This window comes from Zophobas morio, unplaced genomic scaffold (genome assembly GCF_036711695.1).
Source record: "Zophobas morio isolate AGI-343-1 ecotype UQ-CSIRO unplaced genomic scaffold, CSIRO_AGI_Zmor_V1 ptg000008l, whole genome shotgun sequence".
NCBI lineage: Eukaryota > Metazoa > Arthropoda > Insecta > Coleoptera > Tenebrionidae > Zophobas > Zophobas morio.
In genome coordinates, this window is record NW_026972113.1 from 1,410,416 (window position 1) to 1,438,142 (window position 27,727).

General features: G+C 34.3%; 2 protein-coding genes across 3 annotated transcripts in view; one reads left to right on the plus strand and one right to left on the minus strand.

The window, feature by feature from the left end:
• LOC135124992 (ATP-dependent helicase brm) overlaps positions 1-530 on the plus strand; it is a 39,183-nt gene extending 38,653 nt beyond the window's left edge. For both annotated transcript variants that reach the window (XM_064050246.1, XM_064050247.1), the window contains exon 16: positions 11-530. In XM_064050246.1, coding sequence (XP_063906316.1) covers positions 11-307 — 297 coding nt within the window. In that variant the 3' untranslated portion in view covers positions 308-530. The remainder of the gene's footprint in view (positions 1-10) is intronic.
• On the minus strand, positions 526-14,507 carry LOC135124993 (cAMP-dependent protein kinase catalytic subunit alpha-like). Its single transcript, XM_064050248.1, has 3 exons — positions 13,376-14,507; positions 12,742-12,982; positions 526-818 (listed from the first exon to the last, which is right to left on the minus strand). Exons 1-3 carry the CDS (start codon positions 13,974-13,976, stop codon positions 590-592), a joined length of 1,071 nt encoding a protein of 356 aa, XP_063906318.1. The 5' UTR covers positions 13,977-14,507; the 3' UTR covers positions 526-589.
• Positions 14,508-27,727: the final 13,220 nt, after the last annotated feature.

A 27,727-nucleotide genomic window follows, 5' to 3' on the forward strand; every position in this document is an offset into this window, starting at 1 on the left:
GTTTTTTCAGTATAACGATTTTACGGATTTGGAGCGGGACTTTATGCTGTTGTGTCAAAACGCCCAAATCTATAACGAGGAAGCGTCTTTAATCCATGAAGACAGTATTGTGTTACAATCTGTATTTACCAATGCTAAACAACGTATAGAGGCAGGAGGGCCCGATTCCGACGACGATAAAGACGATAAGTCCGACACAGAATCAGTCAAGATGAAAATCAAGCTTAAAAATAAGAAAACTAGTGGAAGACGTAAGAGATCAGCGAAGCGGTATGTCTCAGATGATGATGACGACGACGACGATTAAGGTATTTTAGCTTTTTTTGAATTTTTAGTTGAATTATAGCGAAAAAATGGAAATATAACGTTAGACTAAGTCCACGCTGTGTAATATTTGGATAGATTTATACTGATAAGATTTTTTTCATTTTTGTTCATGATGTATGTATTTATTTGCAAAGTATCTAATTTTATAGATAAAGTAGGGTCTCACTTGATTATTTGTGCTATAATAAACACGTGTAGGTTAATTAATATTTTATTGATCCGCTTTCCTTGATTCCTACACTTCCCCTCGAGTCTCCGCAAACTACTTGGAAGGAATTTTAATTTCCGCGAACTCTTCAGCGAATTCTTCTTTAGAACTGGTCCGGAAAGGCTCCTCTTCGTAGTAGTCGAAGTTGCTAGTATCCCCCGCGTCTCTGACCTTGGGTTTGAACAAGGGTTTGACCCTTCGTCGTAGCACCTGGTCGAAGTCCACGCTCTTGAACCACTCGTGTCCCTTCACGTCCTTGGAGCCATTCTTCAAAATTCCATATCTGCGACAACGCCATGAAAAGATTAAAAATAATTTTTGCGCGGTGCTCTGACTTATTTATAGGATTGGACATAAGTCAAGTAAGAGTCATACAGGTACTTCCGGAAGAGTAATTAAGTGGTTTATTTTTAGCGACTTTCCACTGACAAACGTGTAAAATTATTTTAATCAAGCTAAAAATTATCATTTGTGAAAGCGACGGCTAGAGAGCGCGTTTGTAATTAAAATTGGTCATTAATTTCGAAGTTTCAAACAATGAACGGCATTGAGAAATCTAAAGACGCGTTTCGCAGCCTCTGAAAGATAAACATCGTATATTTAGGACATCCGCTCAGCAATCAATTTCACGCTTGGAACGATAATCGATCGACGACAAGTTGGTTTCAAAGGGCACGTTTTTGCGCACTTTTGGGTCGTAAATGAGGTGAATGGGGATATTTTAGGATGTAAACACATACGTTGTCTGGAAATGCGGTCAATTACTCGAATCGCGGTATTTCGGGAGTTGTTTAAGAGAATTAGAAAAAGGAAATGAGTGTGTGGTTAAAAAATGTTGCAGGTTGGTTGCACCACGGTTTTAAATAATCAAAAGTAAGTAAGTGTAGTGTGAAGGAATCGTCAGCAGTTTGGATAATTCCGGCTATTTTTAAGTCGGCGGCGGGTTAATGAGTAATATATTTTTCTGGAAGCACGTCATTTATCAAAGTTGGGAAGAGTGAAGGGTCCAGATGGCTCCCTGAACTACTCCGATTAATTTTTCGTGCTGCGGAAAATTTAAAAGAAACACAAAGTAACGTTTCAAACAAACAACAAAAGTAAACAAACTTAAGCCTTCAGAGCTTTGTGAGTTAGTGATATTAAAGTTCCAAAGGTTACAACATCTAAGTTTAGCTTCAATAAAAACTTTTTGTTCAGCTACGACGTGAAACCCACACGATAAGACGTATTTTGCAACGTTGGATATTACGACTATAAACCATTTGGTTTTATGTTCGGAAATAGTGGAGTAGTAATACATTTGGAAAATGACGGTTTGTGTGTTAATATCTACTACGTACTGCTGAACATACCCCACAATATTACTCGACCATTGTTTTCGCTGCTTTTAGGTGTCGAAAAGTGTCTTATAGTTGTTAATGTACTGTATATGCACTGTATATATCAAAATTAACATATTGTGGTGTCCCGATTTGAAAATCTAAATTTCACATTCAGACGCAATTTGACACTTTAACCTTGAAAATTATCATCAGCTAAATTAAATTACCATTCTGGACTCGAAACTGGGAGGACTTTAATATTTTCTTACAGGTTTAATAATTTCTTACAACTTGAATTTGAACATTGGGTCTCAAAACGCGCCGAACGTTTTCTGAGACCGTCTTATTTTGGTTTAATTAACTTGAATTAATGCATAATTTTACATCACGTAAATTCTTGATAGAGAAAATTCCGGACTTTCGCCGCTAGCTGGCTGCCTTTGGAAGGATGATAAAATCAAAAAATACCTTAATATTTGTTAATGTTGCACTCTACATATCAAAATTAATGTATTGTGGTGCCCCGATTTGAAAAATAAAACTTGTTCCAAGGTCATTTCAATAGAACTATTAGAAAAATTATAAATTTTTTGCGATTTTTGTTGTCTGGTTTCAAGTTTTCAAATTTCAATTTTACAATTTTTCGAAATGAGTTTCTCGAGTTTTCAATTTTTAATTTTTCTATTTGCAATTTTTCGTTTACATTTTTTATTTGCTTTATTGTTACAATTTTTCAATTTTCCGATTTTAAAATAGTTTGTTTTTTCAATTTCACTTCTTTTCAGTTTGCAATCTTTCAATTTTTCGGTTTTTTTTGTACATTAATTTTACGATGTCTTAAATTTTTCATTTTTAAATTTTCCAGATTTTCCGATTTTCCGACTTGGACGTTCAAATTTTTAGATTTTGCAGTTTTCAATTTTTAATTTTCATCACAATTGAGAAGGGGTGGGTGGGCGGGGCTAATATTTTGTCCATATTTTCTTAATATAGGAAGTCTTCCTTTCCTAACACGAAACTGAAAGCATGTTTAACTATCCTGTTGTTGAAAGAAAACTATATACTAAAAAAAAAACAAAAATTACGCCCCACCCACCCGCCCCAAGTTGAAATGTGATCAATTTCATCTAGTAATTTCTTGTGGAGAAATGAATTTTGAATTTTTCTATTTTTTGATTTGTGGATTCTCCACTTAAGATCAATTTTTGGATTTTAAAAATTTTCGGTTTTTTGATTTTTCAATTTTTGGTTTTAACGATTTCTCTGTTTTTCGGTTTTTCAATATTACAGTTTCAATTGTTTATTTTTCCCTTCGGTTTTTCGATTTCTTGATTTCCCCACTTTTCAATTTCTTAGTTATTCAATTTTTCGATTTCCCCGTTTTTAAATCTTTCGATTTGTTGAATTTTCAATTTTTAGATTTTTTGATTTTTCGATTTTTCGAGATCCCGATCTTTCGGTTTTTCAATTTTTTTATTTCTCCCTCCGATTTTTCGATGTTTGGAGTTTTCAATTTGTCGACATTTAATTTTTTCATTTTTCGACTTTTCATTTTTTCAAATTTTGGTTTTTCCGTTTTCTCTTTTTCGGTTTTTCAATATCACGGTTTCAATTTTTTTATTTTTCCCTTCGATTTTTCGATTTCTTTATTTCCCCACTTTTCAATTTCTTAATTATTCGATTTTTCGATTTTGCGACTTCAATTTTTCAAGGTCGCGATTTTTCACCATTCCATTCCTCGAATTTTGAATTTTTCTATTTTCTGATTTGTGGATTCTCCACTTAAGATCAATTTTTCAATTTTTCATTTCTGGTTTTTCCGACTTTTCTGTTTTTCAGTTTTTCGGTTTTTCAATTTTTTTATTTCTCCCTTCGATTTTTCGATGTTTGGGATTTTCAATTTTTCGATTTCTTCATTTTTCAAAATATCCCAATTTTTGCTCTTCGATTTTTCCCTTTGTCGATATTTAAATTTTTTCATTTTTCGAATTCTCGATTTTTCGACTTCTTGATTACCCCACTTTTCAATTTCTTAGTTATTCAATTTTTCGATTTGTCGAATTTTCAATTTTTAGATTTTTCGACTATTCTATTCCTCGATTTTTTAATTTTTTAATTTTTTGATTTATCGATTCTCCACTTTTCGATTAATTTTTGGAGTTTAAAAATTTTCGGTTTTTTGATTTTTCAATTTTTGGTTTTAACGATTTCTCTGTTTTTCGGTTTTTCAATATTACAGTTTAAATTTTTTTATTTTCCCCTTCGATTTTTCGATTTCCCTGTTTTTAAATTTTTGGATTTATGGAATTTTAAATTTTTAGATTTTTTGACTTTTCGGTTTTTCAAGATCCCGATCTTTCGACTATTCCATTCCTCGATTTTTCGGTTTCTCAATATTTTTATTTCTCCCTCCGATTTTTCGATGTCTGGAGTTTTCAATTTTTCGATTTCTGCATTTTTCAATTTCTTGATTTTTGCTCTTCGATTTGTCAATTTGTCGATATTTAATTTTTTCATTTTTCGACTTTTCGTTTTTTCAATTTTTGGTTTTTCCGATTTCTTTGTTTTTCGGTTTTTCAATATCACGGTTTCAATTTTTTTATTTTTCCCTTCGATTTTACGATTTCTTTATTTCCCCACTTTTCAATTTCTTAATTATTCAATTTATCGATATCCCCCTTTCTAAATTTCCCGGTTATTCAATTTTTCGATTTGTCGGATTTTCAATTTTTCGACTTTTCAATTTTTCAAGGTCGCGATTTTTCGACTATTCTATTCCTCGAATTTTGAATTTTTCTATTTTCTGATTTGTGGATTCTCCACTTAAAATCAATTTTTCGATTTTTCATTTCTGGTTTTTCCAACGTTTCTATTTTTCAGCTTTTCGGTTTTTCAATTTTTTTATTTCTCCCTTCGATTTTTCGATGTTTGGGATTTTCAATTTTTCGATTTCTTCATTTTTCAAAATATCCTAATTTTTGCTCTTCGATTTTTCCCTTTGTCAATATTTAATTTTTTTCATTTTTCGAATTCTCGATTTTTCGACTTCTTGATTACCCCACTTTTCGATTTCTTAGTTATTCAATTTTTCGATTTGTCGAATTTTCAATTTTTAGATTTTTCGACTATTCTATTCCTCGATTTTTTAATTTTTCAATTTTTTGATTTGTCGATTCTCCACTTTTCGATCAATTTTTGGAGTTTAAAAATTTTCGGTTTTTTGATTTTCAATTTTTGGTTTTAACGAGTTCTCTGTTTTTCGGTTTTTCAATATGTATTACAATTTCAATTTTTTTATTTTTCCCTTCGATTTTTCGATTTCTTGATTTCCCCACTTTTCAATTTCTTTGTTATTCAATTTTTCGATTTCTGCATTTTTCAATTTCTTGAATTTGCTCTGTTTTTCAATTTGTTGATATTTAATTTTTTCAATTTTTCAATTTATGATTTTTCGATCTTTAGATTTTTCAATTTTTTTTTACCACGGGACCGATTGTTATCACTCTATACATTAAAAAAAAAACAAAGATTAAGCCCCACCCACCCGCCCCAATCTCAATTGTGATGAATTTCATATTGTAATTTCTTGTAAAGAAATGAGGAATTTGCCATTAAACTCCGCCCTTCAACTCACAATGAATAAAACATTAATCACAATTGAGAAAGGGTGGGTGGGCGGGGTTTATATTTTGACCATTTTTTCTTAATATGCGAAGTCTTCTTTTGGAAACAAGAGACTGAACACTTGTTTAACTATCCTATTGTTGAAAGAAAACTATATACTAAAAAAAAATACAAAAAATAGGCCCCACCCACCCTCCCCAGTCTCAATTGTGACGAATTTCATACGGAAATTTCTTAAAGAGAAATGAGGATTTTGCAGCTAAACTCCGCCCTTCGGCTCACGATGAATAAAACATTCATCACAATTGAGAAGGGGTGGGTGGGCGGGGCTAATATTTTGTCCATATTTTCTTAATATAGGAAGTCTTCCTTTCCTAACACGAAACTGAAAACATGTTTAACTATCCTGTTGTTGAAAGAAAACTATATACTAAAAAAAAAAACAAAAATTACGCCCCACCCACCCGCCCCAAGTTGAAATGTGATCAATTTCATCTAGTAATTTCTTGTAGAGAAATGAATTTTGAATTTTTCTATTTTTTGATTTGTGGATTCTCCACTTAAGATCAATTTTTGGATTTTAAAAATTTTCGGTTTTTTGATTTTTCAATTTTTGGTTTTAACGATTTCTCTGTTTTTCGGTTTTTCAATATTACAGTTTCAATTGTTTATTTTTCCCTTCGGTTTTTCGATTTCTTGATTTCCCCACTTTTCAATTTCTTAGTTATTCAATTTTTCGATTTCCCCGTTTTTAAATCTTTCGATTTGTTGAATTTTCAATTTTTAGATTTTTTGATTTTTCGATTTTTCGAGATCCCGATCTTTCGGTTTTTCAATTTTTTGATTTCTCCCTCCGATTTTTCGATGTTTGGAGTTTTCAATTTGTCGACATTTAATTTTTTTCATTTTTCGACTTTTCATTTTTTCAATTTTTGGTTTTTCCGTTTTCTCTTTTTCGGTTTTTCAATATCACGGTTTCAATTTTTTGATTTTTCCCTTCGATTTTTCGATTTCTTTATTTCCCCACTTTTCAATTTCTTAATTATTCAATTTTTCGATTTTTCGACTTCAATTTTTCAAGGTCGCGATTTTTCACCATTCCATTCCTCGAATTTTGAATTTTTCTATTTTCTGATTTGTGGATTCTCCACTTAAGATCAATTTTTCGATTTTTCATTTCTGGTTTTGCCGACTTTTCTGTTTTTCAGTTTTTCGGTTTTTCAATTTTTTTATTTCTCCCTTCGATTTTTCGATGTTTGGGATTTTCAATTTTTCGATTTCTTCATTTTTCAAAATATCCTAATTTTTGCTCTTCGATTTTTCCCTTTGTCGATATTTATTTTTTTTCATTTTTCGAATTCTCGATTTTTCGACTTCTTGATTACCCCACTTTTCAATTTCTTAGTTATTCAATTTTTCGATTTGTCGAATTTTCAATTTTTAGATTTTTCGACTATTCTATTCCTCGATTTTTTAATTTTTTAATTTTTTGATTTATCGATTCTCCACTTTTCGATTCATTTTTGGAGTTTAAAAATTTTCGGTTTTTTGATTTTTCAATTTTTGGTTTTAACGATTTCTCTGTTTTTCGGTTTTTCAATATTACAGTTTAAATTTTTTTATTTTCCCCTTCGATTTTTCGATTTCCCTGTTTTTAAATTTTTGGATTTGTTGAATTTTAAATTTTTAGATTTTTTGACTTTTCGGTTTTTCAAGATCCCGATCTTTCGACTATTCCATTCCTCGATTTTTCGGTTTCTCAATTTTTTTATTTTTCCCTTCGATTTTTCGATTTCTTTATTTCCCCACTTTTCAATTTCTTAATTATTCAATTTATCGATGTCCCCTTTTTTAAATTTCCCGGTTATTCAATTTTTCGATTTGTCGAATTTTCAATTTTTCAATTTTTCGACTTTTCAATTTTTCAAGGTCGCGATTTTTCGACTATTCTATTCCTCGAATTTTGAATTTTTCTATTTTCTGATTTGTGGATTCTCCACTTAAAATCAATTTTTCGATTTTTCATTTCTGGTTTTTCCGACGTTTCTATTTTTCAGTTTTTCGGTTTTTCAATTTTTTTATTTCTCCCTTCGATTTTTCGATGTTTGGGATTTTCAATTTTTCGATTTCTTCATTTTTCAAAATATCCTAATTTTTGCTCTTCGATTTTTCCATTTGTCGATATTTAAATTTTTTCATTTTTCGAATTCTCGATTTTTCGATTTGTCGAATTTTCAATTTTTAGATTTTTCGACTATTCTATTCCTCGATTTTTTAATTTTTCAATTTTTTGATTTGTCGATTCTCCACTTTTCGATCAATTTTTCGAGTTTAAAAATTTTCGGTTTTTTGATTTTTCAATTTTTGGTTTTAACGAGTTCTCTGTTTTTCGGTTTTTCAATATGTATTACAATTTCAATTTTTTTATTTTTCCCTTCGATTTTTCGATTTCTTGATTTCCCCACTTTTAAATTTCTTTGTTATTCAATTTTTCGATTTCTGCATTTTTCAATTTCTTGAATTTGCTCTGTTTTTCAATTTGTTGATATTTAATTTTTTCAATTTTTCAATTTATGATTTTTCGATCTTTAGATTTTTCAATTTTTTTTTACTACGGGACCGATTGTTATCACTCTATACATTAAAAAAAAAACAAAGATTAAGCCCCACCCACCCGCCCTAATCTCAATTGAGACGAATTTCATACGGAAATTTCTTAAAGAGAAATGAGGATTTTGCAGCTAAACTCCGCCCTTCGGCTCACGATGAATAAAACATTAATCACAATTGAGAACGGGTGGGTGGGCGGGGCTAATATTGTGTCCATGTTTTCTTAATATAGGAAGTCTTCCTTTCCTAACACGAAACTGAAAACATGTTTAACTATCCTGTTGTTGAAAGAAAACTATATACTAAAAAAAAAAACAAAAATTACGCCCCACCCACCCGCCCCAAGTTGAAATGTGATCAATTTCGTCTTGTAATTTCTTGCAGAGAAATGAGGATTTGCAGCCAAACTCCGCCCTTCAGCTCACGATGAATAAAAAATTCGTCACAATTGAGAAGGGGTGGGTGGGCGGGTCTTATATTTTGTCTCTTTTGTCTTAATATACGAAGTTTTCTTTTACCAACAAGAAACTAAACACATGTTTAACTATCCTGTTGTTGAAAGAAAACTCGATACATTAAAAGAAAACAAAAATTAAACCCCACCCACCCACCCACCCGAGTCTCAATTGTGATGAATTTCCTATGACAATTTCTTGTAGAGAAATGAGGATTTTGCAGCTAAACTCCGCCCTTCGACTCACGATGAATAAAACATCCATCACAATTGAGAAGGGGTGGGTGGGCGGGGCTTATATTTTGTCCATTTTTTCTTAATGTACGAAGTCTTTAGTTCCCAACAAGAAACTGAAACATGTTTAACTATCTTGTTGCTGAAAAAAACTATATATATTAAAAAAAAAAACAAAGATTTAGTACCACCCCGTTCTCAATTTTGTATTTTAAAATTTTTCGATTTCTCGTTTTTTCAAGTTCTTGATTTTTCAATTTTGCGGTTTTTCAATTTTTTTGATTTCTCCCTTCGATTTTTCGGTGTTTTAAATTTTTTGATTTATCCATTTTTCATTTTCTTGATTTTTGCTTTTCGATTTGTCGATATTTAAAATTTTCATTTTTCGACTTACCGATTTTTCGATTTCCCCGTTTTTAAATTTCCCGGTTATTCAATTTTTCAATTTGTCGGATTTTCAGTTTTTCGATTTTTCGACTTTTCGATTTTTCAAGGTCCCGATTTTTCGACAATTCTATTCCTCGAATTTTGAATTTTTCTATTTTTTGATTTGTGGATTCTCCACTTAAGATCAATTTTGGATTTGAAAAATTTTCGGTTTTTTGATTTTTCAATTTTTGGTTTTAACGATTTCTGTTTTTCGGTTTTTCAATATTACAGTTTCAATTTTTTTATTTTTCCCTTCGATTTTTCGATTTCTTGATTTCCCCACGTTTCAATTTTTTAGTTATTCAATTTTTCAATTAGTTGAATTTTTAATTTTTAGATTTTTTGACTTTTCGATTTTTCAAAAATCCCGATCTTTCGACTATTCCATTCCTCGATTTTTCGATTTTTCAATTTTTTGATTTCTCGCTCCGATTTTTCGATGTCTGCAGTTTTCAATTTCTTGATTTTTGCTCTTCAATTTTTCAATTTGTGGATATTTAATTTTTTCGATTTTTCAATTTTTGATTTTTCGATCTTTTTTTTTTACTACGGGACCGATTGTTGTCACTCTATACATTAAAAAAACGAAACAAAGATTAAGCCCCACCCACCCGCCCCAGTCTCAATTGTGATAAATTTCATATTGTAATTTCTTATATAGAAATGAGGAATTTGCAGCTAAATTCCCCCTTTCAGCTTACAATGGATAAAACATCCATCACAATCGCAAAGGGGTGGGTGGGCGGGTTTTATATTTTGTCCATTTTTTCTTAATATACGAAGTCTTTTGTTCCCAAGAAAAAACTCAAAACATGTTTAACTATCTTGTTGCTGAAAAAACTATATATAGTGAACCAAGAGCTATAAGGTTATATGGCCATCATAAAATCATCCCATTGTGTCGAAGTTAAGTTGTTTACAATAGAAAAGGTTTTAGGGCCGGTTTATCAATGCTCAGTTAAAAGTGTCTGTTAAGTAACTGTCAGATAAGGGTAACTAGCAGTTAACGGAGGTAAAGTGTTTATCAATGCACGATGTTTCTTCCAGTTTCGTAGCTCGAAGTTTAGCTGTTACTCTCTTAAGTTGGTGACGCTCACCCCACTGGAAATGAGTTGTGATTGGTCAGTTCAAAACTACCCCGACCTTGAAAGTTCCATCAGATTCGATCCGCATTCGGTATTCAACAATTGTATATAGTTATATATATCGCGTTTCACGTGATCAATCATGAAAAAGCAAAATTTAGCATTAGAAAAAAAGTATTGGAAATTAAAAATGAAACAAGTAGGTACACCTATAAATAAATACAGAGAGATCGAAAAAGAAATTAATCAAAGTTGGCCATGCACGAAAAGGCGTTTGCCTTAGTTTAAAATATTTTTTTATTAATCGTCACGTTGACAAAAGTGATTTGCACTGTTATCAAACGAAATTAAAGCTTTTTTGTTATTAGAATCTTCAGAAATGGGATAAATTTTAGACAAAATTGGAAAACGGTGATTTTAATTCATTCTTATGTGTTTTAAAAGTAGGCGTCATAATTCTAATTTTAAACTGTCAATTTGACATTTAATTAAAAAAATTAAATTACCCTACCACCGTGATTACGACAAACGGCTTGTCGTGCATGGCCTACTTCGATTAATTTCTTTTTCGATCTCGCGGTATTATTACCTAGTTATTACCTAGATAGGTTTTAATTTTTGGTACCTACATTAGACCTGGAAAATAATCAGCTAATAATAAGTGTTTTTCTCATTTTTTTCTCTGTCAATTTGTTGCACAACATAAGTCCTCATCAAAATATTGTTAAATTCAAACAGATTTATTTGGATTTGTTAGGTTATGTTGCCACTAACTGGTGAATAACGCTTTAACTGACAGTTTGAACTGTCAGTTAATTTATCAGGCACTTTGACCACCAGTTTTGAGCTAGCGGGTAATGATAAACAGGTTAACTCACAGACAAGCTTTAACTGCCAGTTACTTTAACTTAACTGCGCATTGATAAACCGGCCCTTAGGGTCGTAAATAACGTGTCCACTGCAGCTCGACCGGCTCTTGTGGTTTCGTTCAGGGGCGGCTTTCACTAAATATGAAAATCCACCACTCCACTATTTCTTTACTACCTGCAGCCGCTGAGGGTTCCGAAATAACCACTCGCTTTGAAAGCCGGCCCTGTTAAATATGAGCAAGGAATGTTTAGAAGATGTTTTATTGCCAACCGGTAAGCTTAGTGCGAACCACACAAAGGGGGTATTTATTTGCGGTCAACTACTTTTATGATGGCCATATAACCTTATAGGTTTTGGTTCACTACATATATATTAAAAAAAAACAACAAAAATTAAGCCCCACCCACCCACCCCAGTCTCAATTGTGACGAATTTCATATGGAAATTTATTGAAGAGAAATGAATATTGCCAACTAAACTCCGCCCTTCGGCTCACGATGAATAAAACATTCATCACAATTGAGAAGGGGTGGGTGGGCGGGGCTAATATTTTGTCCATGTTTTCTTAATATACGAAGTCTTTTGTTCCCAACAAGAAACTGAAACATGTTTAACTATTTTGTTGCTGAAAAAAACTATATATATTACAAAAAAACAACAAAAATTAGGCCCCACCCACCCGCCCCAGTCTCAATTGTGACGAATTTCATATGGAAATTTCTTAAAGAGGATTTTGCAGCTAAACTCCGCCTATCGGCTCACGATGAATAAAACATTCATCACAATTGAGAAGGGGTGGGTGGGCGGGGCTAATATTGTGTCCATGTTTTCTTAATATAGGAAGTCTTCCTTTCCTAACACGAAACTGAAAACATGTTTAACTATCCTGTTGTTGAAAGAAAACTATACACTAAAAAAAAACAAAAATTACTCCCCATCCACCCGCCCCAAGTTGAAATGTGATCAATTTCGTCTAGTAATTTCTTGTAGAGAAATGAGGATTTGCAGCCAAACTCTGCCCTTCAGCTCACAATGAATAAAATATTCTTCACAATTGAGAAGGGGTGGGTGGGCGGGCCTTATATTTTGTCCATTTTTTCTTAATGTACAAAGTGTTCCATTCCCAGCAAGAAACTGAAAACATGTTTAGCGATCCTGTTATTGAAACAAAAATTATGAACCCGTAAATCGGTAATGATGTTATTTTAATAAAATTTTAAGATGTGTTAGTGATTTCTGAAATAACTTGAATTGAATGGTGCAAACTTAGCTGATTTGGGACAACCTATCTAAATAAAGTTAAAAATAGAGGTTGATTATTATCAAACAAAGAATTAGGAACACGACGCTACGCACCAAGTTAGTTAAGAAACCCGCATTTTGGTGCTCTACAAGTTTCGTAATCAGATTTTAGCGTTCACCGACAAGTTTAGTGCGTCTTCTTTATTCTTTCGTTTACTAACAAAAATTTCCAAAGTCGTAAGTAACGTCGTATTTTTGGCACAATCCCGTTTTTCTCGCGAAGTCTAAACTTCCTCGAAACTTAAACCTATCAACTTTGTTTACTCCCGTCCACACCTTTTCGTCCTGTCCACCTGCAGGATATTCGAGACCAGATCTCGGAGCGCCTTCGAGAAATGCTGCGGACACGTGAATTTTCCAGACACGATTTTCTCGTAAATTTTCATCGGGTCCTTGGCGTAGAACGGCGGATATCCGGCTGACATTTCATAAATCAAAACGCCGATGGCCCACCAGTCCACGGATTTGTTGTACCCTTGACTGAGGATGATTTCAGGGGCCAAATATTCGGGTGTACCTGTCGGGAAGATAAGTTATCAGAGGTTAATTGGTGTTCGACACGTGCTGTGACAATCGTTGTAGACTGCTTGGCGGTTTTGCCCTCCCACTGACCAAGGAGCATTCACCTCACAGAATTCATTAAGTTATTTTTATCAGAGGAGATGTGAACTTAGTACATTTTTCGTTTGTTGAGCCAAGATCTAGACGGAAATAAATCAGGCGGTAGGGCAGACATAGGGTTTTTAAGGTTCGAGGTTGGATGCGATTTTGTGGCGTTCCGCAACTCCGGATAATGAAAACAAGCAGCTAAAAGCGCGCTATTTTTACCCGCGACGAGAGAAATTGCACAATGTTGTGCAAATTGTATCTACTAAATAGACAAAATATCGAAGTATTTATCAAGGCTCACCACACAAGGTGTAGGTCCTCTGATCGTCGATCTTCTTCGCGAACCCCAAATCCGTAATCTTCAAATACCCATCTTTATCCACCAGAATATTCTCCGGCTTCAAATCCCTGTACACCATCCCCAAAAAATGCAAGTACTCGAACCCCAAAATCACCTGCGCTGCGTAGAACTTCGACAACGTTTCGTCGAACTTCTTCATGTTCCGTAAATGCGAGAACATCTCTCCTCCGTTGATGAACGACATGACGATGAAGATGTAAACGTTGTCCTTGAAGAAGAAGTCCGAATTGATGACGAAGTCGAAGCGCACGGCGTCCAGGACGCGGATTTCGTACATGGTGTGGGCCACTTGCTTGCTTTTGACTATGTGCAACTTGTCCATGCACTTCATGGCGTACAGTTTGTCACCCTTGGTTTTGTGCTTGACTAGCATGACGCGGCCGAAAGATCCGGCTCCGAGGGTTTTGATCAGCTGGAAGTCCGTAAGCTCGGCGTTGGGTTTGAGTTCGGGGATGCGGTAGCGGGATTCGAAGTCCTTTCGAGCCCGTTTGAGGAAAATGTCGAATTCGAGGTAGTGTTTGTTGAGTTTTTCTTGTTCCATGGGGAGGAGGTTTGCAGTGACACGGTGGGGAAAAATGAAAAAATAAATGTCGGGTTGACTTTGACACAATGTGACTATGTTACAATTGGCTTGTTTTGAAAAATTACATACGAAACGTTATCGAAATGTTGACAAACTAAATACATTTTCTTGTAGATTTCGAGCTCTAGAACTCATTTCTGGTTTCGCTTCTTTGATAGCTGCAACCGTTTTTCCGGAATCGACTGTTGAAATATCGGAATTTTTAGAAAAATCCAAAAATCCGCATTTCGTACCGATTCTTTCTAAAATGTTGCTCCGTGACCCTTGACACGCTATATTTTTGGAATCAGCATGTCGAGATCTACGTCCCTGAATTTTTTCACAGTTTTTAGACAACTTTTGTAAAAGTGAAATTTTTCCAATGGTCCCCCCTTCTTCAAATTTTTGCCAAAATTTGACATTTTCGAAACTTAACTAAAAACATTTTCTTGTAGATTTCGAGCTCTAGAACTCATTTCCAGTCTCGTTTTTTTGATAACCCTAACCGTTTTTCCGGAATCGACTGTTGAAATATCGGAATTTTTAGAAATTTCCAAAAATTCGTATTCCGTACCGATTCTTTCTAAAATGTTGCTCCGTGACCATCGACACGCTATATTTTTGGAATCAGCATGTCGAGATCTACATCCCTGAATTTTTTCAGAATTTTTAGACAACTTTTATAAAACTGAAATTTTTCCAATGGTCCCGCCTTCTTCAAATTTTTGCCAAAATTTGACATTTTCGAAACTTAACTAAATACATTTTCTTGTAGATTTCGAGCTCTAGAACTCGTTTCCGGTCTCGTTTTTTTGATAACTCCAACGGTTTTTCCGGAATCGACTGTTGAAATTTCGGAATTTTTAGAAATTTCCAAAAATCCGCATTTCGTACCGATTCTTTCGAAAATGTTGCTCCGTGACCATCGACACGCTATATTTTTGGAAACAGCATGTCGAGATCTACGTCCCTGAATTTTTTCAGAATTTTTAGACAACTTTTTTTAAAACCGAAATTTTTCCAGTGGTCCCCACTTCTTCAAATTTTTGCCAAAATTTGACATTTTCGAAACTTAACTAAATACATTTTCTTGTAGAACTCGAGCTCTAGAACTCATTTCCGGTCTCGTTTTTTTGATAACTCCGACGGTTTTTCCGGAATCGACTGCTGAAATATCGGAATTTTTAGATACATATTTCCAAAAATCCGCATTTCGTCCCGATTCTTTCGAAAATGTTGCTCCGTGACCATCAACACGCTATATTTTTGGAATCAGCACGTCGAGATCTACGTCCCTGAATTTTTTCACAATTTTTAGACAACTTTTTAAAAACAGAAATGTTTTCCTTCTTCAAATTTTTGAGAAATTTTGACATTTTCGAAACTTGACTAAACACATTTTCTTGTAGATTTCGGGCTCTAGAACTCGTTTCCGGTCTCGTTTTTTTGATAACTCTAACAGTTTTTCCGGAATCGACTGTTGAAATATCGGAATTTTTAGAATTTCCAAAAATCCGCATTTCGTACCGATACTTTCTAAAATGTTGCTAAGTGACCATCGACACGCTATATTTTTTGAATCAGCATTACGAAATCTACATCCCTGAATTTTTTCAGAATTTTTAGACCACTTTTGTAAAAGTGAAATTTTTCCAATGGTCCCCCCTTCTTAAAGTTTTTGCCAAAATTTGACATTTTCGAAACTTAACTAAATGCATTTTCTTGTAGATTTCGAGTTCTAGAACTCGTTTCCGGTCTCGCTTTTTTGATAACTCCAACAGTTTTTCCGGAATCGACTGTTGAAATATCAGAATTTTTAGAAATTTCCAAAAATCGACATTTCGTACCGATTCTTTCTAAAATGTTGCTGCGTGACCATCGACACGCTATATTTTTGGAACCAGCATGTCGATATCTACGTCCCTGAATTTTTTCAGAATTTTTAGACAACTTTTTGAAAACAGAAATTTTTCCAATGGTCCCCCCTTCTTCAAATTTTTGTCTAAATTTGACACTTTCGAAACTTAACTAAATACATTTTCTTGTAGATTTCGAGCTCTAGAACTCGTTTCCGGTCTCGTGTTTTTGATAACTCCAACGGTTTTTCCGGAATCGACTGTAGAAATATCGGAATTTTTTGAAATTGCCAAAAATCCGCATTTCGTACCGATTTTTTCTAAAATGTTGCTCCGTGACCATCGACACGCTATATTTTTTGAATCAGCATTACGAAATCTACATCGCTGAATTTTTTCAGAATTTTTAGACAACTTTTGTAAAAGTGAAATTTTTCCAATGGTCCCCACTTCAAATTTTTGCCAAAATTTGACATTTTAGAAACTTAACGAAATACATTTTCTTGTAGATTTCGAGCTCTAGAACTCGTTTCCGGTCTCGTTTTTTTGATAACTCCAACGGTTTTTCCGGAATCGACTGTTGAAATATCGGAATTTTTAGAAATTTCCAAAAATCCGCATTTCGTACCGATTCTTTCGAAAATGTTACTTCGTGACCATCGACACGCCATATTTTTGGAATCAGCATGTCGAGATCTACATCCCTGAATTTTTTCAGAATTTTTAGACAACTTTTGTAAAAGTGAAACTTTTCCAATGGTCCCCCCTTCTTAAAATTTTTGCCCAAATTTGACATTTTCGAAACTTAACTAAATACATTTTCTTGTAGATTTCGAGCTCTAGAACTCTTTTCCGGTCTCGTTTTTTTCATAACTCCAACGGTTTTTCCGGAATCGACTGTTGAAATATCGGGATTTTTAGAAATTTCCAAAAATCCGCAATTCGTACCGATTTTTTCTAAAATGTTGCTCCGTGACCATCGACACGCTATATTTTTTGAATCAGCATTACGAAATCTACATCGCTGAATTTTTTCAGAAATTTTAGACAACTTTTGTAAAAGTGAAATTTTTCCAATGGTCATCCCTTCTTCAAATTTTTGCCAAAATTTGACATTTTCGAAACTTAACCAGACACATTTTCTTGTAGATGTCGAGCTCTAGAACTCATTTCCGGTCTCGTTTTTTTGATAACTCTAACAGTTTTTCCGTAATCGACTGTCGAAATATCGGAATTTTTAGAAATGCTCAAAAATTCGCATTTCGTACCGATTCTTTCGAAAATGTTGCTCCGTGACCATCAACACGCTATATTTTTGGAATCAGCACGTCGAGATCTACGTCCCTGAATTTTTTCCGAATTTTTAGACAACTTTTGTAAAAGTGAAATTTTTCCAATGGTCCCCCCTTCTTCAAATTTTTGAGAAATTTTGACATTTTCGAAACTTAACTAAACACATTTTCTTGTTGATTTCGGGCTCTAGAACTCACTTCCGGCCTCGTTTCTTCGATAACAGCAGCCGTTTTTCCGTAATCGACTGTCGAAATATCGGAATTTTAAGAAATTTTCAAAAATTCGCATTTCGAACCGATTCTTTCTAAAATGTTGCTCCGTGACCATCGACACGCTATATTTTTGGAATCAGCACGTCGAGATCTACGTCCCTGAATTTTTTCACAATTTTTAGACAACTTTTTGAAAACAGAAATTTTTCCAATGGTCCCCGCTTCTTCAAATTTTTGAGAAATTTTGACATTTTCGAAACTTGACTAAACACATTTCCTTGTAGATTTCGGGCTCTAGAACTCACTTCCGGCCTCGTTTCTTCCATAACTGTAACCGTTTTTCCGTAATCGACTGTCGAAATATCGGAATTTTTAGAAATTTTCAAAAATTCGCATTTCGTACCGATTCTTTCGAAAATGTTGCTCCGTGACCATCAACACGCTATATTTTTGGAATCAGCACGTCGAGATCAACATCCCTGAATTTTTTCAGAATTTTTATACAACTTTTATAAAAGTGAAATTTTTCCAATGGTCCCCCCTTCTTCAAATTTTTGATAAAATTTGACATTTTCGAAACTTAGCGAAATGCATTTTCTTGTAGATTTCGAGCTCTAGAACTCGTTTCCGGTCTCGTTTTTTTGATAACTCCAACGGTTTTTCCGGAATCGAATGTTGAAATATCAGAATTTTTTGAAATTTCCAAAAATCGACATTTCGTACCGATTCTTTCTAAAATGTTGCTTCGTGACCATCGACACGCTATATTTTTGGAATCAGCATGTCGAGATCTACATCCCTGAATTTTTTCCGAATTTTTAGACAAGTTTTACAAAAGTGAAATTTTTCCAATGGTCCCCCCTTCTTCAAATTTTTGCCAAAATTTGACATTTTCGAAACTTAGCGAAATACATTTTCTTGTACATTTCGGGCTCTAGAATTCACTTCCGGCCTCGTTTCTTCGATAACTGCAGCCGTTTTTCCGTAATCGACTGTCGAACTATCGGAATTTTAAGAAATTTTCAAAAATTCGCATTTCGTACCGATTCTTTCGAAAATGTTGCTCCGTGACCATCAACACGTTATATTTTTGGAATCAGCACGTCGAGATCTACGTCCCTGATTTTTTTCACAATTTTTAAACAACTTTTTGGAAACAGAAATTTTTCCAATGGTCCCCCCTTCTTCAAATTTTTGAGAAATTTTGACATTTTCGAAACTTAACTAAACACATGTTCTTGTAGATTTCGGGCTCTAGAACTCACTTTCGGCCTCGTTTCTTCCATATATGCAGCCGTTTTTCCGTAATCGACTGTCGAAATATCGGAATTTTTAGAAATTCTCAAAAATTCGCATTTCGTACCGATTCTTTCGAAAATGTTGCTCCGTGACCATCAACGCGCTATATTTTTGGAATCAGCACGTCGAGATCTACGTCCCTGAATTTTTTCACAATTTTTAGACAACTTTTTGGAAACAGAAATTTTTCCAATGGTCCCCCCTTCTTCAAATTTTTGAGAAATTTTGACATTTTCGAAACTTAACTAAACACATGTTCTTATAGATTTCGGGCTCTAGAACTCACTTCCGGCCTCGTTTCTTCGATAACTGCAGCCGTTTTTCCGTAATCGACTGTCGAAATATCGGAATTTTTAGAAATTCTCAAAAATTCACATTTCGTACCGATTCTTTCGAAAATGTTGCTCCGTGACCATCAACACGTTATATTTTTGGAATCAGCACGTCGAGATCTACGTCCCTGAATTTTTTCACAATTTTTAAACAACTTTTTGGAAACAGAAATTTTTCCAATGGTCCCCCCTTCTTCAAATTTTTGAGAAATTTTGACATTTTCGAAACTTAACTAAACACATTTTCTTGTAGATTTCGAGCTCTAGAACTCATTTCCGGTCGCGTTTTTTTGATAACTCCAACGGTTTTTCCGGAATCGACTGTCGAAATATCGGAATTTTTAGAAATTCTCAAAAATTCGCATTTCGTACCGATTCTTTCGAAAATGTTGCTCCGTGGCCATCAACACGCTATATTTTTGGAATCAGCACGTCGAGATCTACGTCCCTGAATTTTTTCACAATTTTTAGACAACTTTTTGAAAACAGAAATTTTTCAATGGTCCCCCCTTCTTCAAATTTTTGAGAAATTTTGACATTTTCGAAACTCAACTAAACACATTTTCTTGTACATTTCGGGCTCTAGAACTCACTTCCGGCCTCGTTTCTTCGATAACTGCAGCCGTTTTTCCGTAATCGACTGTCGAACTATCGGAATTTTAAGAAATTTTCAAAAATTCGCATTTCGTACCGATTCTTTCGAAAATGTTGCTCCGTGACCATCAACACGTTATATTTTTGGAATCAGCACGTCGAGATCTACGTCCCTGAATTTTTTCACAATTTTTAAACAACTTTTTGGAAACAGACATTTTTCCAATGGTCCCCCCTTCTTCAAATTTTTGAGAAATTTTGACATTTTCGAAACTTAACTAAACACATGTTCTTGTAGATTTCGGGCTCTAGAACTCACTTTCGGCCTCGTTTCTTCCATATATGCAGCCGTTTTTCCGTAATCGACTGTCGAAATATCGGAATTTTTAGAAATTCTCAAAAATTCGCATTTCGTACCGATTCTTTCGAAAATGTTGCTCCGTGACCATCAACGCGCTATATTTTTGGAATCAGCACGTCGAGATCTACGTCCCTGAATTTTTTCACAATTTTTAGACAACTTATGTAAAAGTGAAATTTTTCCCCCTTCATCAAATTTTTGCCAAAATTTGACATTTTCGAAACTTAACTAAATACATTTTCTTGTAGATTTCGAGCTCTAGAACTCATTTCCAGTCTCGTTTTTTTGATAACTCCAACGGTTTTTCCGGAATCGACTGTTGAAATTTCGGAATTTTTAGAAATTTTCAAAAATTCGCATTTCGTACCGATTCTTTCGAAAATGTTGCTCCGTGACCATCGACACGCTATATTTTTGGAATCAGCATGTCGAGATCTACGTCCCTGAATTTTTTCAGAATTTTTAGACAACTTTTTGAAAACAGAAATTTTTCCAATGGTCCCCCCTTCTTCAAATTTTTGAGAAATTTTGACATTTTCGAAACTTAACTAAACACATGTTCTTGTAGATTTCGGGCTCTAGAACTCACTTCCGGCCTCGTTTCTTCGATAACTGCAGCCGTTTTTCCGTAATCGATTGTCGAAATATCGGAATTTTTAGATATTCTCAAAAATTCGCATTTCGTACCGATTCTTTCGAAAATGTTGCTCCGTGACCATCAACACGCTATGTTTTTGGAATCAGCACGTCGAGATCTACGTCCCTGAATTTTTTCACAATTTTTAGACAACTTTTTGAAAACAGAAATTTTTCCAATGGTCCCCCTTTCCTCAAATTTTTGAGAAATTTTGACATTTTCGAAACTTAACTAAACACATTTTCTTGTAGATTTCGGGCTCTAAAACTCACTTCCGGCCTCGTTTCTTCGATAACTGCCGCCGTTTTTCCGTAATCGACTGTCGAAATATCGGAATTTTTAGAAATTCTCAAAAATTCGCATTTCGTACCGATTCTTTCGAAAATGTTGCTCCGTGGCCATCAACACGCTATATTTTTGGAATCAGCACGTCGAGATCTACGTCCCTGAATTTTTTCACAATTTTTAGACAACTTTTTGAAAACAGAAATTTTTCAATGGTCCCCCCTTCTTCAAATTTTTGAGAAATTTTGACATTTTCGAAACTCAACTAAACACATTTTCTTGTACATTTCGGGCTCTAGAACTCACTTCCGGCCTCGTTTCTTCGATAACTGCAGCCGTTTTTCCGTAATCGACTGTCGAACTATCGGAATTTTAAGAAATTTTCAAAAATTCGCATTTCGTACCGATTCTTTCGAAAATGTTACTCCGTGACCAACAACACGTTATATTTTTGGAATCAGCACGTCGAGATCTACGTCCCTGAATTTTTTCACAATTTTTAAACAACTTTTTGGAAACAGAAATTTTTCCAATGGTCCCCCCTTCTTCAAATTTTTGAGAAATTTTGACATTTTCGAAACTTAACTAAACACATTTTCTTGTAGATTTCGAGCTCTAGAACTCATTTCCGGTCGCGTTTTTTTGATAACTCCAACGGTTTTTCCGGAATCGACTGTTGAAATATCGCAATTTTTAGAAATTCTCAAAAATCCGCATTTCGTACCGATTCTTTCTAAAATGTTGCTCCGTGACCATCGACACGCTATATTTTTGGAATCAGCACGTCGAGATCTACGTCCCTGAATTTTTTCGCAATTTTTAGACAACTTTTTGAAAACAGGAATTTTTCCAATGGTCCCCCCTTCTTCAAATTTTTGAGAAATTTTGACATTTTCGAAACTGAACTAAATACATTTTCTTGTAGATTTCGAGCTCTAGAATTCATTTCCGGTCTTGTTTTTTTGATAACTCCGACGGTTTTTCCGGAATCGACTGTTGAAATATCGGAATTTTTAGAAATTTCCAAAAATCCGCATTTCGTACCGATTCTTTCTAAAATGTTCCTCCATGACCATCCACACCCTATATTTTTGGAATCACCATGTCGAGATACACGTACCTGAATTTTTTCAGAATTTTTAGACAACTTTTGTAAAAGTGAAATTTTTCCAATGGTCCCCCCTTCTTCAAATTTTTGCCAAAATTTGACATTTTCGAAACTTAACTAAACACATTTTCTTGTAGATGTCGAGCTCTAGAACTCATTTCCGGTCTCGTTTTTTTGATAACTCTAACAGTTTTTCCGTAATCGACTGTCGAAATATCGAAATTTTTAGAAATTTTGAAACATTCGCATTTCGTACCGATTCTTTCGAAAATGTTGCTCCATGACCATCAACACCTATATTTTTGGAATCAGCATGTCGAGATCTACGCCCCTGAATTTTTTCCGAATTTTTAGACAACTTTTGTAAAAGTGAAATTTTTCCAATGGTCCCCCCTTCTTCAAATTTTTGCGAAATTTTGACATTTTCGAAACTTAACTAAATACATTTTCTTCTAGATTTCGAGCTCTAGAACTCATTTCCGGTCTTGTTTTTTTGATAACTCCAACAGTTTTTCCGTAATCGATTGTCGAAATATCGGAATTTTTAGAAATTTTGAAACATTCGCATTTCGTACCGATTCTTTCGAAAATGTTGCTCCGTGACCATCAACACGCTATATTTTTGGAATCAGCACGTCGAAATCTACGTCCCTGAATTTTGTCACAATTTTTAGACAACTTTTAAAAACAGAAATTTTTCCAATGGTCCCCCCTTCTTCAAATTTTTGAGAAATTTTGACATTTTCGAAACTTAACTAAACACATTTTCTTGTAGATTTCGGGCTCTAAAACTCACTTTCGGTCTCGTTTCTTCGATAACTGCAGCCGTTTTTCCGTAATCGACTGTCGAAATATCGGAATTTTTAGAAATTCTCAAAAATTCGCATTTCGTACCGATTCTTTCGAAAATGTTGCCCCGTGACCATCGACACGCTATATTTTTGGAAACAGCATGTCGAGATCTACATCCCTGAATTTTTTCAGAATTTTTAGACAACTTTTATACAACTGAAATTTTTCCAATGGTCCCGCCTTCTTCAAATTTTTGCCAAAATTTGACATTTTCGAAACTTAACTAAATACATTTTCTTGTAGACTTCGAGCCCTAGAACTCGTTTCCGGTCTCGGTTTTTTGATAACTCCAACGGTTTTTCCGGAATCGAATGTTGAAATATCAGAATTTTTAGAAATTTCCAAAAATCGACATTTCGTACCGATTCTTTCTAAAATGTTGCTCCGTGACCATCGACACGCTATATTTTTTGAATCAGCATTACGAAATCTACATCGCTGAATTTTTTCAGAATTTTTAGACAACTTTTGTAAAATTGAAATTTTTCCAATTGTCCCCCCTTCTTAAAATTTTTGCCAAAATTTGACATTTTCGAAACTTAACTAAACACATTTTCTTGTAGATGTCGAGCTCTAGAACTCATTTCCGGTCTCGTTTTTTTGATAACTCCAACGGTTTTTCCGGAATCGACTGTCGAACTATCGGAATTTTTAGAAATTTTCAAAAATTCGCATTTCGTACCGTTTCTTTCGAAAATGTTGCTCTGTGACCATCAACACGCTATATTTTTGGAATCAGCACGTCGAGATCTACGTCCCTGAATTTTTTCACAATTTTTAGACAACTTTTTAAAAACAGAAATGTTTCCAATGGTCCCCCCTTCTTCAAATTTTTGAGAAATTTTGACATTTTCGAAACTTGACTAAACACATTTTCTTGTAGATTTCGGGCTCTAGAACTCACTTCCGGCCTCGTTTCTTCGATAACTGCAGCCGTTTTTCCGTAATCGACTGTCGAACTATCGGAATTTTTAGAAATTTTCAAAAATTCGCATTTTGTACCGATTATTTCGAAAATGTTGCTCCGTGACCATCAACACGCTATATTTTTGGAATCAGCACGTCGAGATCTACGTCCCTGAATTTTTTCACAATTTTTAGACAACTTTTTAAAAACAGAAATGTTTCCAATGGTCCCCCCTTCTTCAAATTTTTGCCAAAATTTGACATTTTCGAAACATTACTAAATACATTTTCTTGTAGATTTCGAGCTCTAGAACTCGTTTCCGGTCTCGGTTTTTTGATAACTCCAACGGTTTTTCCGGAATCGAATGTTGAAATATCAGAATTTTTAGAAATTTCCAAAAATCGACATTTCGTACCGATTCTTTCTAAAATGTTGCTTCGTGACCATCGACACGCTATATTTTTGGAAACAGCATGTCGAGATATACATCCCTGAATTTTTTCTGAATTTTTAGACAACTTTTATAAAAGTGAAATTTTTCCAATGGTCCCCCCTTCTTCAAATTTTTGCCAAAATTTGACATTTTCGAAACTTAACTAAATACATTTTCTTGTAGATTTCGAGCTCTAGAACTCGTTTCCGGTCTCGTTTTTTTGATAACTCCAACGGTTGTTCCGGAATCGAATGTTGAAATATCAGAACTTTTAGAAATTTCCAAAAATCCGCATTTCGTACCGATTCTTCTAAAATGTTGCTCCGTGACCAGCAACACGCTATATTTTTGGAATCAGCATGTCGAGATCTACATCCCTGAATTTTTTCAGAATTTTTTGACAACTTTTATAAAAGTGAAATTTTTCCAATGGTCCCCCCTTCTTCAAATTTTTGCCAAAATTTGACATTTTCGAAACTTAACTAAATGCATTTTCTTGTAGATTTCGAGCTCTAGAACTCATTTCCGGCCTCGTTTTTTTGATAACTCCAACGGTTTTTCCGGAATCGACTGTTGAAATATCGTTATTTTTAGAAATTTCCAAAAATCCGCATTTCGTACCGATTCTTTCGAAAATGTTACTTCGTGACCATCGACACGCTATATTTTTGGAATCAGCATGTCGAGATCTACATCCCTGAATTTTTTCAGAATTTTTAGACAACTTTTATAAAAGTGAAATTTTTCCAATGGTCCCCCCTTCTTCAAATTTTTGCCAAAATTTGACATTTTCGAAACTTGACTAAACACATTTTTTTGTAGATTTCGGGCTCTAGAACTCACTTCCGGTCTCGTTTCTTCGATAACTGCAGCCGTTTTTCCGTAATCGACTGTCGAACAATCGGAATTTTTAGAAATTTTCAAAAATTCGCATTTCGTACCGATTCTTTCGAAAATGTTGCTTCGTGACCATCGACACGCTATATTTTTGGAATCAGCATGTCGAGATCTACGTCCCTAAATTTTTTCACAATTTTTAGTCAACTTTTTGAAAACAGAAATTTTTCCAGTGGTCCCCCCTTCTTCAAATTTTTGAGAAATTTTGACATTTTCGAAACTTAACTAAACACATTTTCTTGTAGATTTCGAGCTCTAGAACTCATTTCCGGTCGCGTTTTTTTGATAACTCCAACGGTTTTTCCGGAATCGACTGTTGAAATATCGGAATTTTTTGAAATTTACAAAAATTCGCATTTCGTACCGATTCTTTCTAAAATGTTGCTCCGTGAGCATCGACACCCTATATTTTTGGAATCAGTATGTCGAGATCTACGTCCCTGAATTTTTTCACAATTTTTAGACAACTTTTGTAAATGTGAAATATTTCCAATGGTCCCCCCTTCAAATTTTTTCGAAAATTTGACATTTTCGAAACTTAACTAAATACATTTTCTTGTGGATTTCGAGCTCTAGAACTGATTTCCGGTCTCGTTTTTTTGATACCTCCAACGGTTTTTCCGGAATCGACTGTTGAAATATCGGAATTTTTAGAAATTTCCAAAAATTCGCATTTCGTACCGATTCTTTCGAAAATGTTGCTCCGTGACCATCGACACGCTATATTTTTGGAATCAGCATGTCGAGATCTACATCCCTGAATTTTTTTAGAATTTTTAGACACCTTTTCTAAAAGTGAAAGTTTTCCAGTGGTCCCCCCTTCTTCAAATTTTTGCCAAAATTTGACATTTTCGAAACGTAACTAAATACATTTTCTCGTAGATTTCGAGCTCTAGAACTCATTTCCGGTCCCGTTTTTTTGATAACTGCAACCGTTTTTCCAGAATCGACCGTTGAAATATCGAAGTTTTTAGAAATTTTCAAAAATTCGCATTTCGTACTGAAACAACCACCTGTGTATGTGTATGTACGTAAAATACGAAAAAGATTAATTTTAATTTGGAAAACTTCAACAAGGAATTGGATTGCTTGAACAAGCCTTGAACAAACTTACTTGCAGAATTAATGTGAATCTGATACATATGACTTTCATTTTTAGTTGATCACCAGAGTGTGTAAACCAGCATTTCCTCCATATAGTTACAATAAAAATTTAATTTCATAAGAGGATAAACATTGTTTGTAGAAACGTGGACTACGAAAAAATACTAACACAACGGGATCAGTAATGAATCGTATAACCAAGCAAACTTTGAAATTCTGTAAACATATAAATACCATTTAAAATGCATTAACTCAAGTTTTTTTCCACAATTTATAATCCGATTCAATAAACCGTGCACAATTAATTAAAATTAAATTCCCCATTAAAAGCATCGAAAGTCCAGCCAACAACTCTTTCCAAATTAGAAATCTTAATTAACCCTCTTTATTTAGCTCAACTTCCAATCTCAAAGTTACTGACTTTTTAAAAATAACCCACCGCTATACCGTAAAGCCGAATTTTTCCTTTGGAGAACCTCCAAACTATCCAGATTTACGGCTTCCGTCTTTTAGGAGGTCAATGTTTGCTTCGGTTACCTGGAAACAGGTACACAAAAACGTCCACCATCCAATTACTTTCCACACTTCCAAAAATCTTAAACATTCTCGAAAATATTTTCGTCGCAGGTCCGACGCATCTGTCCGTAATAGCTTTAAATAAAATAAATGACGTACAAAAATTTGGCAGGCCGGCCGTCTGGTCACATGACGTCTTAACGATTTGATACAAAGGCGAAAATTCGGGGCTGCCGCTTGGTAACATTGAAATATATTTAGAGTGTAAATAAAATCAGCTGTTCATCCGGAATGTCGAAAGATGTAGCGCAAAAGAGAGTTGGAAGCGAGATTTTATAGCGGTTTTCGGACCCTCTATTTTTGCTTAGATTTGGCTCGATTTCTTCGGAAGGGTCAAAAAGCCGCTAAAAATTACTCAGAGGAACAGACTTCTTTGTTTATTTTCCAGGTATAGGTGTATTTTTAAAACGCAGAAAATACTTGGACTCCTAATAATAATAATAAAAATTGGTCTAAAGAGTTTAGACAGTACTTCCCTCGCTGTCGGAAACTTGACGACTGCATGCCTATTGTGTTTTTTTTCTCATTACATTTTTGTAGTGGGAATTTAAAAAAAAATTGCGATGACGTCATCAACATTTTTGCAAGGACACGTACACTGCGTTTCATATAAAATGCACCACCTAGAAGGAGTAGGCGTAGAATGTAGAAATTTGGTGGAGAAGACTGTTGCATATAGACAAACAATTGATTAAAATTTGAAAGAAAAACTACTACTTGTTTAGATAATATACCGAGTGTTATTCGATTTTTATTAATTTTTTGATTATGTTTTAAAGATACTTGAGTAAGATTCTTTTGCAATTTTACTTGACATTTGTCATTATTGTGCTTGCAAAAATGCTACGAGTTCACACACGAGGTAATTTTCAACAGATAACACCTATTGAAAGAGGGCGAATGATTGGGATGCATGAGGCTAGTTTACCATTTCGGGAAATCACCAGAAGACTCGGCCCAACGGATTCTACGATATTAAGAACA